This window comes from Macaca fascicularis, chromosome 1 (genome assembly GCF_037993035.2).
Source record: "Macaca fascicularis isolate 582-1 chromosome 1, T2T-MFA8v1.1".
NCBI classification, from domain to species: domain Eukaryota; kingdom Metazoa; phylum Chordata; class Mammalia; order Primates; family Cercopithecidae; genus Macaca; species Macaca fascicularis.
Genome location: NC_088375.1, coordinates 158,752,674 through 158,765,418, shown reverse-complemented (window position 1 = coordinate 158,765,418; position 12,745 = coordinate 158,752,674). Strand labels below are relative to the sequence as shown.

Genomic DNA, 12,745 nt, shown 5'->3' with positions numbered 1-12,745 from the left:
TGTCTCCAGGAATTTCTTTCTTTCTTTCAGGTTTTCCAATTTGTTGGCATATAGTTGTTTACAATAGTCTCTAATGATCCTCTGTACTTCTGTGGTATCAATTGTTATGTCTCCTTTTACATTTCTGATTTTGTTTGGGTCTTCTCTCTTTTTAGTTGGTCTACCTAAAGATTTGTTTGTCTTTTGTATTTATTTTGGTTTCAACTTCATTTATTTCTGCTCTGATCTCTATTATTTCTTTTCTTCTACCAATTTTAGGTTTGGCTTGTTTTTGCTTTCCCAGCTTCGAGAAGTACCTCATTAGGCATTTTCTTTTTTTTTTTTTTTGGAAATGTTTCTACATTTTTGTTGTAGGTGTTTATTGCTATAAACATTTCTCTTAGCAATATGTTGCTGTATGTCATAGATTTTAGTATGTTGTGTATTTTTTTAAGAAGTTTAAAATTTTTCTTTTTAATATCTTTATTGACCCATTGATTGTTCAGGGGCATGTTATTTATTTTCCATGTGTTTATATAGTTTCCAAAAGTTCATTCTGTTATTGATTTCTAGTTTTATTCCATTGTGGAATAAAATATACTTCATATGATTTCAACATTTATGAATTTATTGACACTTGCTTTGTGGCCTAATGTATTGTTTATCCTGGAGAATGTTTCATGTGATGATGAGAAGAATTTGTATTCTGCAGCAGTTGGATGGAATGTTCTGCAAATGTCAATGAGGTCCAAGCAGTCTAGAGTGTAGTTTAACTTCAGTGCTTAATTGTTGATTTTCTGTTTGGATGATCTGGCCATTACTGAGAATGGAAGGTTGAAGACTCGTACTAGTATTGTATTGCAGTCTATATCTCTCTGTATATCTATGAATTTTTGTTTTGTATATTTGGATGGTCCAGTGTTGGGTGAATATATATTTATTATTGTTATGTCTTCTTGCTGAATTGACCCCTTTATTATTATAGAATAACATTTTTTGTCTTTTTTTACAATCTTTGACTTGAAATCTGTCTTATCTGATATAAACATAGCTACTCCTGTTCCTTTTTGGTTTTTATTTATCTGGAATATCTTCTTCCATCCCTTTACTTTTAATCTAGTATGACTTTATAGGTGAAGTGAGTTTCTAGTTAGCAGCATATAGTTAGGTCTTTTTTTTTTTTTTTTTTTTTTTGAGACGGAGTCTTACGCTGTTGCCCAGGCTGGAGTGCAGTGGCACGATCTCGGCTCACTGCAAGCTCCGCCTCCTGGGTTCACGCCATTCTCCTGCCTCAGCCTCCTGAGTAGCTAGGACTACAGGCGCCCGCCACCGCGCCCGGCTAATTTTTTGTATTTTTAGTAGAGACGGGGTTTCACTGTGGTCTCGATCTCCCGACCTTGTGATCCGCCCGCCTCGGCCTCCCAAAGTGCTGGGATTACAGGCTTGAGCCACTGCGCCCGGCCATAGTTAGGTCTTTTTTATTATTATTATTTTTTTTCAGGCAGAGTTTTGCTCTGTCACCCAGGCTGGAGTACAGTGGCTTGATTTCAGTTCACTGCAACCTCCACCTCCCAGGTTCAAGTGGTTCTTCTGCCTCAGCCTCCCAAGTAGCTGGGAATTACAGGCACCTGCCTGTACACCCGGCTAATTTTTGTATTTCTAGTACAGTCAGGGTTTCACCATGTTTTCCACGCTGTTCTTGAACTCCTGTAGGTCTTGTTTTTTAAATCCATTTGTGTGTTTTAATTGGAGAATTTGGAACATTTACATTCAATACTATTACTGATAAAGACTTACTACTACCATTTTGTTACTTGTTATCTGGTTGTTTAGTAAGTGCTCTCTCTCTTTCTTCCTTTTTGATTAAGTAATTTTTTCTGGTAGAATATTTTAATTCGTTGCTTTATATTTTTAATATATATATTATAGGTTTTTAATTTATGATTATCATGAGGCTTATAAAATATCTTATAGCTATAACACATTATTTTAAACAGATAACTACTTAGTTTTGACCATAGAGGGAAGAAAAGTAACAAACAATGGAAAAACTAAAACACTCTATACTTTAACTTCATTCCCCTGACATTTTGATTTTTTCTTGTCTCTGTTTACACCTTCTTATGTTGTCTATTTCTTTAAAGGTTTCTGTAGTTACCATTTTTATAAATGTATCTTTTTCTTTTTCTTTCTTTTTTTTTTTTTTTTTTTTTGAGATGGAGTCTCACTCTGTCGCCCAGGCTGGAGTTCAGTGGCTCCATCTTGGCTCACTGCAAGCTCCGCCTCCCGGGTTAACACCATTTTCCTGCCTCAGCCTCCTGAGTAGCTGGGACTTCAGGTGCCTGCCACCACGCCAGGCTAATAAATGTGTCTTATAGTCTTTATGTTAGAGATATGAGTAGATTACACATCACATTTATAGTATTAGAGTATTCTGAATTTAAGTACTTACATTTACCAGTGAGTTTCATACCTTCAAGTTTGTTTGTTTGTCTTTTGCATGTTAGCATTCTCTCCTTTCAGATTTAAGAGCTCTCTTTTAACATTTCTTATTATATGGGTCTAGTAATGATGCATTTCCTCAGCTTTTGTTTGTCTGGAAAAGACTTTTTCTCTCCTTCACGTTTGAAGGAAAGTTTTGCTAGGTATAGTATTCTCAGTTTGCAGCTCTTTTCCCCTCAACACTTTGAATCTGTTGTTCCACTCCCTCCTGATCTATATGGTTTTTATTGAGAGGTCTGTTGCCAGATGAATTGGACCTGCTTTATATGTTATTTGCTTCTTTTCTCTTGCTGCTTTTAGGATTCTCTTTCTCCTTGACTTTTGAGAGTTTGATTATTTTATCATTTGGGTTGTCTTATTTGGGATGAATATATTTGGTGTTCTGTGACCTCTTGTACCTGGATATTAACATTTTCTCTAGGTTTAATAGGTTTTCCATCATTATTATTTCTTTAAATAGGCATTCTACTCTTTGCTCTTTCTCAATTCTCTCTTGAACACCAGTGAATTTTAGATTTGTTTGTTCAAGGTATATGTGTGTGTGTGTGTGTGTGTGTGTGTGTGTGTGTGTGTATCTCTTTCAGGCTCTCTTCATTCCTTTCATTCTGTTTTTTGTTTTTGTTTGGTTTTTTTTTCCCCCTCTGACTATATCTTGGCTTACTGCAACCTCCACTTCTTGGATTCAAGTATTTCTTGTGCCTCAGCTACTCAAGTAGCTGGAATTACAGGCATGTGCTGCCATGCCTGGCTAATTTTTTAGTGAGAGAGAGTTTCACCATGTTGGCCAGGCTGGTCTCTAACTCCTAGACTCAAGTGATCTAACTACCTCAGTCTCCCAAAGTGCTGGTATTATAGTCATGAGCCACCATGCCTGGCTCATCTCTCTGATTCTTTCTTCTGCGTGATCCATTTCTTTTTTGGAGAGCCTCTGTACTTTTTTTCAGTTCAACAAATATATTTCTCAGTTCCCGGGTTTCAAATCTGTTTGCCATTTGATTTTTTTAAACTTTCATCTGTTTTTCTTTTTGTTGTTGTTGTTGTTTTCAGACAGAGTCTGGTTATGTCTCCCAGGCTGGAGTGCAGTGGTGCTATCTCAGTTCAGTGCAACCTCCGCCTCCTGGGTTCAAGCAATTCTCCTGCCTCAGCCTCCTGTGTAGCTGGGATAACAGGCACACACCACCATGCCTGGCTAATTTTTCTATTTTTAGGAGAGATGGGGTTTCACCGTGTTGGCCAGGCTGGTCTCAAACTCCTGACCTCAAATGATCTGCCCACCTTGGCCTTCCAAAGTATTGGGATTACAGGTATGAGCCAATGTGCCCGGCCAAACTTCAATCTCTTTATTAAATTTCTCTGATAAATTTATCAATTGTTTTCTCCGTGCTGTTTTGGAGTTCATTAATTTCCTTAAAACTGCTATTTTGAATTCTTGATCTGAGGGCTCACGTATCACCATCTCATCACAGTGTTGATCACCAGCTCCTTGCTTTGTTCATTTGGGGAGGTCGTAGTTTCCTGATTGCTGTTGTTCCTTGTGGACACATATCTATGTTTTTGCAATGAAGGATTAGTTTATCTTCAGTATCTCACTTGTTGGATTTTCTAGGTTGTATGTTTGCTTGGAAGTTCTTTGCAATTGTCTGTGATTCCCCTTAATCTTAGATTGTTGCCTCCTTTTCAGCACTAGATGGCATCTTAAGCCCAGAATTTCCTCAGCTCTGGCAAATGTCTGCAGTACTGCCCATCTCAGATGGTAGCGTTCTTAGAGGGGATACCTCAGTTGTGTGGAAAGGCTGGCTAGGAGTTTATACCCGGATGACCTGTGGCATCTGCTTCCTCTAGCATGGTGCTGCTGAACAGCCACACTGATTTGGTGTCTCCTTTGACTGAAATGAAGAGTAGTTTTACAGGCTGGAGTTTCTAATTCCACTCCCCTCTTTGTCTCTAGCTGCCCTCAGGCAGTTTTCACTAGTGGTGCTTCCTGTGGGTTTAGGCAGGAATGATTTTTCTGCAAAGGAACCCAAGATGGTGGGGAAGCTGGCTATTCACCTCAATCTCACTTTTGCCAGAGTAGAACAAATGAGACTGGGAGGAATTTTCTGTGCATGATGCCTGGCAGATTGGGGCAGGGGCATTGCAGATAGAGAGCTTTCTTTCTTGTTATTGTCTGCTCAGAGTTTCTCACTTCTCTGTGTCCCAGTTATCATTTCAGCCTCAGATTTGGCTTCTCAGATGTTGCTGGTGTTAATCTGTGCTCTGGATATTTGCTTTTGATTCTCTGTGGGGAGAGCAAAGGCAGATTGCTTTTACTCTGCCATTTTGTTAATATCCAGAACTGTATTTTTTTCTTTTGTTTAATTATATACTTCAAGTTCTGGGATACACGTGCAGAACATACAGGTTTGCTGCACCCATCAACCCGTCATCTAGATTTTAAGCCCTGCATGTGTTAGGTATTTGTCCTAATGCTATCCCTGCCTTTACCCCCCATCCCCCAATAGGCCATGGTATGTGATGAGAATTGTATTTTTTTTTCTTCTTTTTATTTATTATTTAGCTTCTTTTGCAATAACTCTTTTGAAACAGTTTCACTCTTCCTGAACTCTCAATCACCTCACTCTCTACAGATAATATGCCTCCTACTTTTTAACAAATTTGAGGTCATCTTCATGAGTTCTTGAACCTTCCCTCCTTCAAAATTTTGTTTTGAATATTTCTGTTTCTCTACCATCTCTCTTCCATCTTATCTCAGAGGAAGAGACTGACTTTCAGACAAAAGGTTAACTTTTCTACCATTTAAAAAAAAATCTCCACTAAGGTATTACTTCTCAGTTTCCTTTATTCTCTTTTGCATCTTTAATATTTTAGTCACAGGCTTTTCCTTTCTCTATGAGTATGCTTAGATTTCTCCCTAAAATTCTGCCTGTTTACTTTTGAAACTATTATTTCATTTTCTTTTTACTGCAAATTTATCAAAAGTTTACTTCTTTCATTTCTCATGTTTACACTGAGTCTTATTGTCATCACTCTACCTCAAGTTTTCTCTTAAATACCAATTTATTATAAAATCCTTTGTCCTTCTTTTCACTTCTGATCTTCCATGATCTCTCTATGGCACTTGACACTACCCTTGTTTTCTCTTTTCTTAATTCTGCCCTCTCTTGGCTATGTGGAATTATTCTCTCCTGGATGTTTTCATTCTCCTACCTGTTTGATTACTTCTTCTGTTCCTTCTTCACTAGTGCTTTTTCTTTTCTTTATCTTTCTTTTTTTTTTTTTTGAAACAAGGTCTCACTATATTGCCCAGGCTGGTTTTGAACAAACTTCTGGGCTCAAGCATTCCGCCCACCTCTTCTTCCCAAAGTGCTGGGATTACAGGCATGAACCACTGCACCCAGCCATCATCATTACTTTTTCTTATTCATCATCATTACTTTTTCTTATTCCACTTACAAGTTTCTATTCCACTTAAAAGTTTTTATTCCACTTAAAACTTACAAGTTTTTATTCCACTTAAAAGTTTCTAAGATTTTTGCCCTTGTTTCCTTTCTTTTTAAAATCTGCACTTGGTGATCTCATCTTTTCTCACAGCGTCCATCATCATTTCTGTTCAACTCTGAATCTATACATTTTTCTCCGTATTTCCCCTTCATATCTTAATCTATGTTTAAAAGCCAAAGTTAAATTTATCATCTTCTAAAAAAAATTCTCTTATCTCTTCACCTTTAAGTCTCTCAGTGACCCACCAAAGTCATATATGGATCCTTCCTCTTAATCACCTGTCCTTAGGACTATGCGGTAAGTTCTCTCTCTTTTTCAATCTATTTTTTACACTTCTACCAGATTGTCTCCTAATGCATGGTTTTTATTATGTAGTTTGCCTACTCAGAAACTTTTAATGATTTCTTACGAAGTAAAGTTGAACTCCTTTGTCTAGTGTAAAAAGTCCTCTGTAATTCTCAAAATATATTTTAGAATTACCTGCATTAGAATTGCCTGAGATACGGGGTACCATACTAGATTGTCAAGGATCTCCTGTAGCTCAGGGATTTGCCTTCTTAACCAGTCTTTATGTGATTGTAAACCTTGTTGGCTTCTGCTTTATGATTTTCCTTTGTTTTCTACGCCAAGCTTACATTTATATCACTCAGTTTCACATAATCTACATTTCTGCAATTTCAATCTTGTAAATTAAATTGCTTGTCATTACTACATTGAATTACTTGCCATTTCATCATATTGACCTGATTGTGTACCATGCTTTCCAATGTACCTGCTCTAACTGTTTCCTCTGTGGAATAACTTCTCATCTAAGCTCTTTTATCTATCAGGATTCATTCCAACATCCTATTCAAGCTTTTCTTGGCCTGAGCTGGAAGTGAGTTTCCCTTCCTCTGAGTATTTTGTGGCTGTTTTATGGGACTTTTTATAATTACCATAATCAGTTACTTATAAACAAGCCTTTTTTTTTTTAACCATTAAGACTGTAAGCTCCTTGAGTTCTGTTGTCATGTAAGGTTTACATTTTTGTATCCCCCATAGATATATAAACATAAGCTTAGAGGCCTGGAACATAGATGATAGTAGATATTCAATAACTTTTTTAAAATAATAGACTAATTGGTAGCTGATCAGTGTACCAAATAGATAGATGAGTGAATATATGATAATCTTATTCTACCTCATAAAATCTTACTCATTTTTCCTATAGTGAAAAGTAAAAAAAAATCTGGAGTTGCTTGCTATTATGAGTTGAAGGGATTATATTTCAGGGAAACTCGCTAAGAGTTAAGATTAAAAAGTTAAGTTTAAAAATGCTGATTCCTCTATCTAGTTCAGGCAAAGAGGTGAAATGATAATTTTCTAGGTATATTTGCAGTCCCGAAGTTCAATTTAAGACCAAGTATCTAAAGAACTTCTACATTCCTGTTTTAAATATTATTTCTTGGGTATCCTGAAGTTTAGTTTATTAAAAATTAAGGCATAATTTTAAATAGCTATTCATATTATTTATTTTTAAAATGTAATTTACCCCTCAGGCAGTATTTTCTCTTAGGCTCCAGCAGTTTCTATATATGTACTCTCTTTAGGGGCAAGCAATTTTCTGATGACTCATTCTGTGTGCCAGTTTATCTGTTGGGGAATTAAAGTAAGGAGATATCAGAATAGTACTCTTTGGCATCATTTAAAAGTAGCAATGAGCAATGCTGTTCTCCCACACCTTTTTAATGAGAAAGTGTTTGTAGAACCTATCTCTGGTGGATTTTCTATTACTTTTTGGTATTATGTTGAGAAATCTGACCTATTTAGCAGAACTTTTTTCATTGACAAGTAATTTTCAAGAACATAAAATCTGTGATAAAGTAGCAGATACTCAGAAGAAATTATATTCTTTCAAATACAATATTTCTTTTATTTCTTCTTGTATATTCTTTCCTTGTTGGAGGAAACTGATTTATTCAAAGGAATTAGTTAACCCTTGAGTTCCATATGTCTATGGAAGGAGATAGAATATTGCCAACATGCAGTTTAAATAAAAATTATGATATTCATATATATATATATATACACACACACACACACACACACATATATATATATATATATTTTTTTTTTTCAATGACAGCAAAACCAAAGGAGCACCCCTGAGATGGAAAGACAGAGAGCTGTGTACCATCTAGCCACTAGGCTTGTTCAAACTGCTCGAAACTCTCAATTGGATCCAGACAGTTTACGAATATATTTAAGTAACCTCAAGAAGAAGTACAAGGAAGATTTTCCCAAGACTGAACAAGTTCCAGGAAAGACTGAAGAATAATAACAATTCTAATGTAATAATATATCTTAATTCAAGGAACCTAGAATTTATTTTTCTTCTCAGATATAAGGAAAATAATATTTTCCAAATTTCATATTTTAACTGAAAATGACATTATATTAACGGCACAATTGTCATCTATATATTCTACATGAAAAATATTTATTGTAACTTAAATGAGAACTACTTAAAGGAATGGTTTTTATGTTAGGAAAAAATACAATATACCACTTTTTTCTCACAAAAATTCACATTAGTAAGACCTAAGTTTATTTATACTTACAAGTTATAATTTAAAATATTATTGTAAATACCCTAGTTTAATAAACACCTTTCTTTTTAGGTCTGGAAACTTTTTTGAGCTTTTCTTTTACATTCTATTCTGAAGTAATAATGCCCTATAACTCAACAGTTTATTAATTAGTACCCCCACATTCCAACACTGGAGGGTTCTGAAGTTCATCAGAGTAATTTTGGAATCACTCTGCTAAGTGAGTAATCTCAGCATAAAGGCCTAACATAGACAAGTTATTCTTTTCTCGGGCAACTAAGTGTCTGGAATTCAAGGTATACATTTGAAGTATTTATTTAGTAAGCTACAGCATTCATAGTAATTTGACCCCCCAATATTATTCACAGACCACTTAGGGCCATATTTTATTCTGTAACAATTAATATTAATGTTTGTTGACTTTATTAAACTCTCAGCATTCTAAGTAATTATTAGTAGTCAAGTATATCAAAAAAGTTATAATTTAAATGATACACATATTATTTTGGAAAAGTAAATGTAAATTATTGTTTGTTTTACATTCAATTCAATATATATTAAATGTCTTGTTAGATTACTTATATTCCCTATTGTCATGTTTTAGAGAAACTATCACAATATATTTGACTATTAGCTATGTTTTAATTCACAGCCTCTGAAATGAATTCTATTTTGTGTGGTCATTTCTTTTTGTTTATTTTTTTTTCTTTTTGAGACAGAGTCTCACTCTTGTCCCCCAGACTGGAGTGCAATGGTGCGATCTCTACTCACTGCAACCTCCACTTCCCTGCTTCAAGCGATTCTATTGCATTAGTCTCCTGAGTATCTGGGACTACAGGCACTGACCACCATGACTGGCTTATTTTTGTATTTTTTGGTAGATATGAGGTTTCATAATGTTGGCCAGGCTAGTCTCGAACTCCTGACCTCAGGTGATCCACCTGCCTCGGCCTCCCAAAGTACTGGGATTACAGATGTGAGCCACTGCGCCTGGCCTTGTGTGTTCATTTCTTTTTTCTTTTTTTTTTTTTTTTTGTTTTGAGACGGAGTCTCGCTCTGTCACCCAGGCTGGAGTGCAGCGGCCGGATCTTGGCTCACTGCAAGCTCCTCCTGCCGGGTTCACTCCATTATCCTGCCTCAGCCTCCCCAGTAGCTGGGACTACAAGCGCCCGCCACCTCGCCCGGCTAGTTTTTTTGTATTTTTTTAGTAGAGACGGGGTTTCACCGTGTTAACCAGGATGGTCTTGATCTCCTGACCTCGTGATCCGCCCGTCTCGGCCTCCCAGAGTGCTGGGATTACAGCTTGAGCCACAGCGCCAGGCCTAGGTGGTCATTTCTAAAGGCAGTTAGGTAATTTAGGTTTGTGGCAAATTTCAAGAAGACACTGAGGAGGAAAAGGCATGGCAGATTGGGGTGGCAGGAAAGAAAGAGAGGAAAGCAATAAAAGGTGGAAAGGGAGTAGGCAGTGAGGAAAAAAAACAGGCAAGCAGAGACGAGTGCAACATATCAAATATGCTGAATATCATTTCCTCAAATACATTCGCTTCTTTTTAGATTTAACCTCAATGTGAAATTCCACCAAAGTTTTAAGACATTTTTCATCAATTAAAGCTTTTGATGCAAAAACTGCAGCCAAATGATTAATGTCTTTTATTCTAGAATTGAGATACTGAAATAAAAACAGGTTTATATCTTCTTAAAATTAAATTACTTCTTCTTAAACCATTTTGTGTGTAGCAGAAACATACAGAAAACCAAATCAAATAAAGATATAATTATTATGTCATGATACTATAAAATGAAGGTGAATACTAGGGAGACAATCCATTTCTTAATTTTAAGATCGATTTGCTCTACTCTTTCGTTCCTCTTTGCCTTTGCCTTTTTCTAATATTATAGATCATTATCTCATAATCCAGTCTTTCAAGGTAAATGCCCATAATGTGTTAGCAAACTCCTTTAATTTCCACCATAAAGCCATTATTTTAGCCTGTTCCACTTTTCTCCTCACAGGATAAAATCCTACATAAGATAGTCTTTTTCAAGTTTAGGGGTTAAATATGTGGGGGGTGGAGAAGAAACATAGCTTATTCTCATGCCTAGGAAGTAATGCATTTATTTTTACATTTACATTCAATAAAATTAAATTTTTTGGTGTATGGTCCTATGAATTTTAGTACATTTATGGATTCACGTAACCACCAGCAAAAACCACCAGAACAGTTCCATCACCCCAAAAGACTTCCCTGGTGCTGTTCCTTTGTAGTCAAATCTTTCCCTGACCCTTAACTTTAACCCAGCAATCACAGGCCTGTTTTCTTTCTCTGTAGTTTTGTTTTTTCCCAGAATGTCCAACAAATGAAATCCATATAGCATGTAACCTTTTGAGACTGGCTTCTTTTGCATAATGCATTTGAAATGTATACGTGTTGCTGTGCCTTTTTATTGCTGACAAGTATTTCATTGTTTATATGTGCCAGAGTTTGTCATTCTTTCATTCATTGAGGGACATTTGGGTTTTTAGTTCTCAGTGATTATGAATAAAGCTACCATAAACCTTCCTATACAGGGTTTTTTTGGGAGCATAAGTTTTCATTTATCTAGATTAAATAGGAGTAAAATAGCTGTGTCATATGTTAAGTGTATGTTTTATTTCATAAGAAGCTGCCAGTCTTTTCCAGAGTGACTATACCACTTTTCATTCTCATCAGCTATGTGTGAGTTCCAGTTGCTCCTTATGTTGACTAGTACTTGGTATTGTCAGCTTTCTTTTATTTTTTTAATTGAGCCATTTTAATAGGTGTGCAGTGAGTAATGCTTTTCAAAAAATTTTTAAAGCTAGTCTGATAATGTTTTTAGCCAGCAGTGATGTTTTATTTCTCTTTTTTCTGTTTTTTAACTACTTTTAGCCTCTCTGAAAGCACATTTTAAGATCTGTTCCTTCAAGCAAAAGTTTTAGAGTATTACTTTTAGAAATCTATAAAACAAATCTAATTCAATAAATATTTTCTATGAACCAGGCAACATATTAGGTGTTAGAGGTACAAGAGATAGGGTGTTTGACTTTGAGAACCTTGGGTGTAATAAAGAGAAAAAAACACATATATTAGGATTGGAGCACCATGTGATAAGTGCCATAATAGAGGAATGGTTAAAGTACTGGAACCAAGAGTATGTAATGCTTGTTGGTCAAAGGGAATTTAAAGGATAAAATATATTGGGTTTTTAGGAAGGAAAAGGCATTTTAGATAGATCAGCATATGTGTAAGTAAAGATATGTGAAGCAGTAAGCAGCTTAGTTTAGCTAGAGGATACAGTGCATATGAGAGAGAGTGAAGCTAGGTGCTTTCTATCAGTTTCTCCTATAAACCACTGTAGAGTTTTAAGGCATGTTTGCCCTTGGGGGATTGGCAAGGGATGGTGGTAGTAGTGATGGTAGTATAACATGATTAGATTTCCATCTTAATAAGATCATCTGGGTGTTAGCATGAATGATTTTGAAATGGGCAGTTGAAACCAGAGTCAAGGAGACCAAATAGTTTAAGAGACTGTTTTAGTAGAGTTGATGAGGGTTAAAGGTAGAAATGATGGGAATGGGACAGATGCGTGTGGGAGGAGAGAAGAGTTGAGTGGGCAGAGTGCCTGATGAGGGAGAGAAGACACTGATTTGAAAGATATGTCTTTTGAGGGAATATGGTTGGAGCTGGAGGTCATTATCCTCAGCAAATTAATGCAGGAACAGAAAACCAAACACCACATGTTCTCACTTATAAGTGGGATCTAAATGATGAGAGCACATGGACACATGGAGGGGAACAACACACACCAGGGCCTGGCAGAGGGTGGAGACGGAAGAGGGAGGGCATCAGGAAGAACAGCTAATGGATGCTGGTCTTAATACCTAGGTGATGGGATGACCTGTGCAGCAAACCACCATGGCACACATTTACCTGTGTAACAAACCTGCACATCCTGCACATGTACCCCTGAACTTAAAAAAAAAGACAAAAATGTTTTAAATGTGAAAACAATAAAAAAGATAGGTTCGAGTGCTAACCCTCAATACCTCAGAATGTGATGTTTGGAAATGGGATTATTGTGAATGTAATCAGATAAGACATGACAGGTGTCCTTATAAGACCACATGAAGACAGAGGGGAACACCATATGAAGAC

The 12,745-nt window shown here is 36.2% G+C and overlaps 1 protein-coding gene across 1 annotated transcript in view; it reads left to right on the top strand.

Moving 5' to 3' along the window:
* The window catches only part of MSH4 (mutS homolog 4), a 115,731-nt gene extending 106,812 nt beyond the window's left edge, over nucleotides 1-8,919 (top strand). Inside the window, exon 20 of the mRNA XM_005542987.4 lies at nucleotides 8,108-8,919. Within this exon, the coding sequence (XP_005543044.3) occupies nucleotides 8,108-8,299 (192 nt within the window). The 3' untranslated portion in view covers nucleotides 8,300-8,919. The remainder of the gene's footprint in view (nucleotides 1-8,107) is intronic.
* The last annotated feature ends 3,826 nt before the right edge of the window (nucleotides 8,920-12,745 follow it).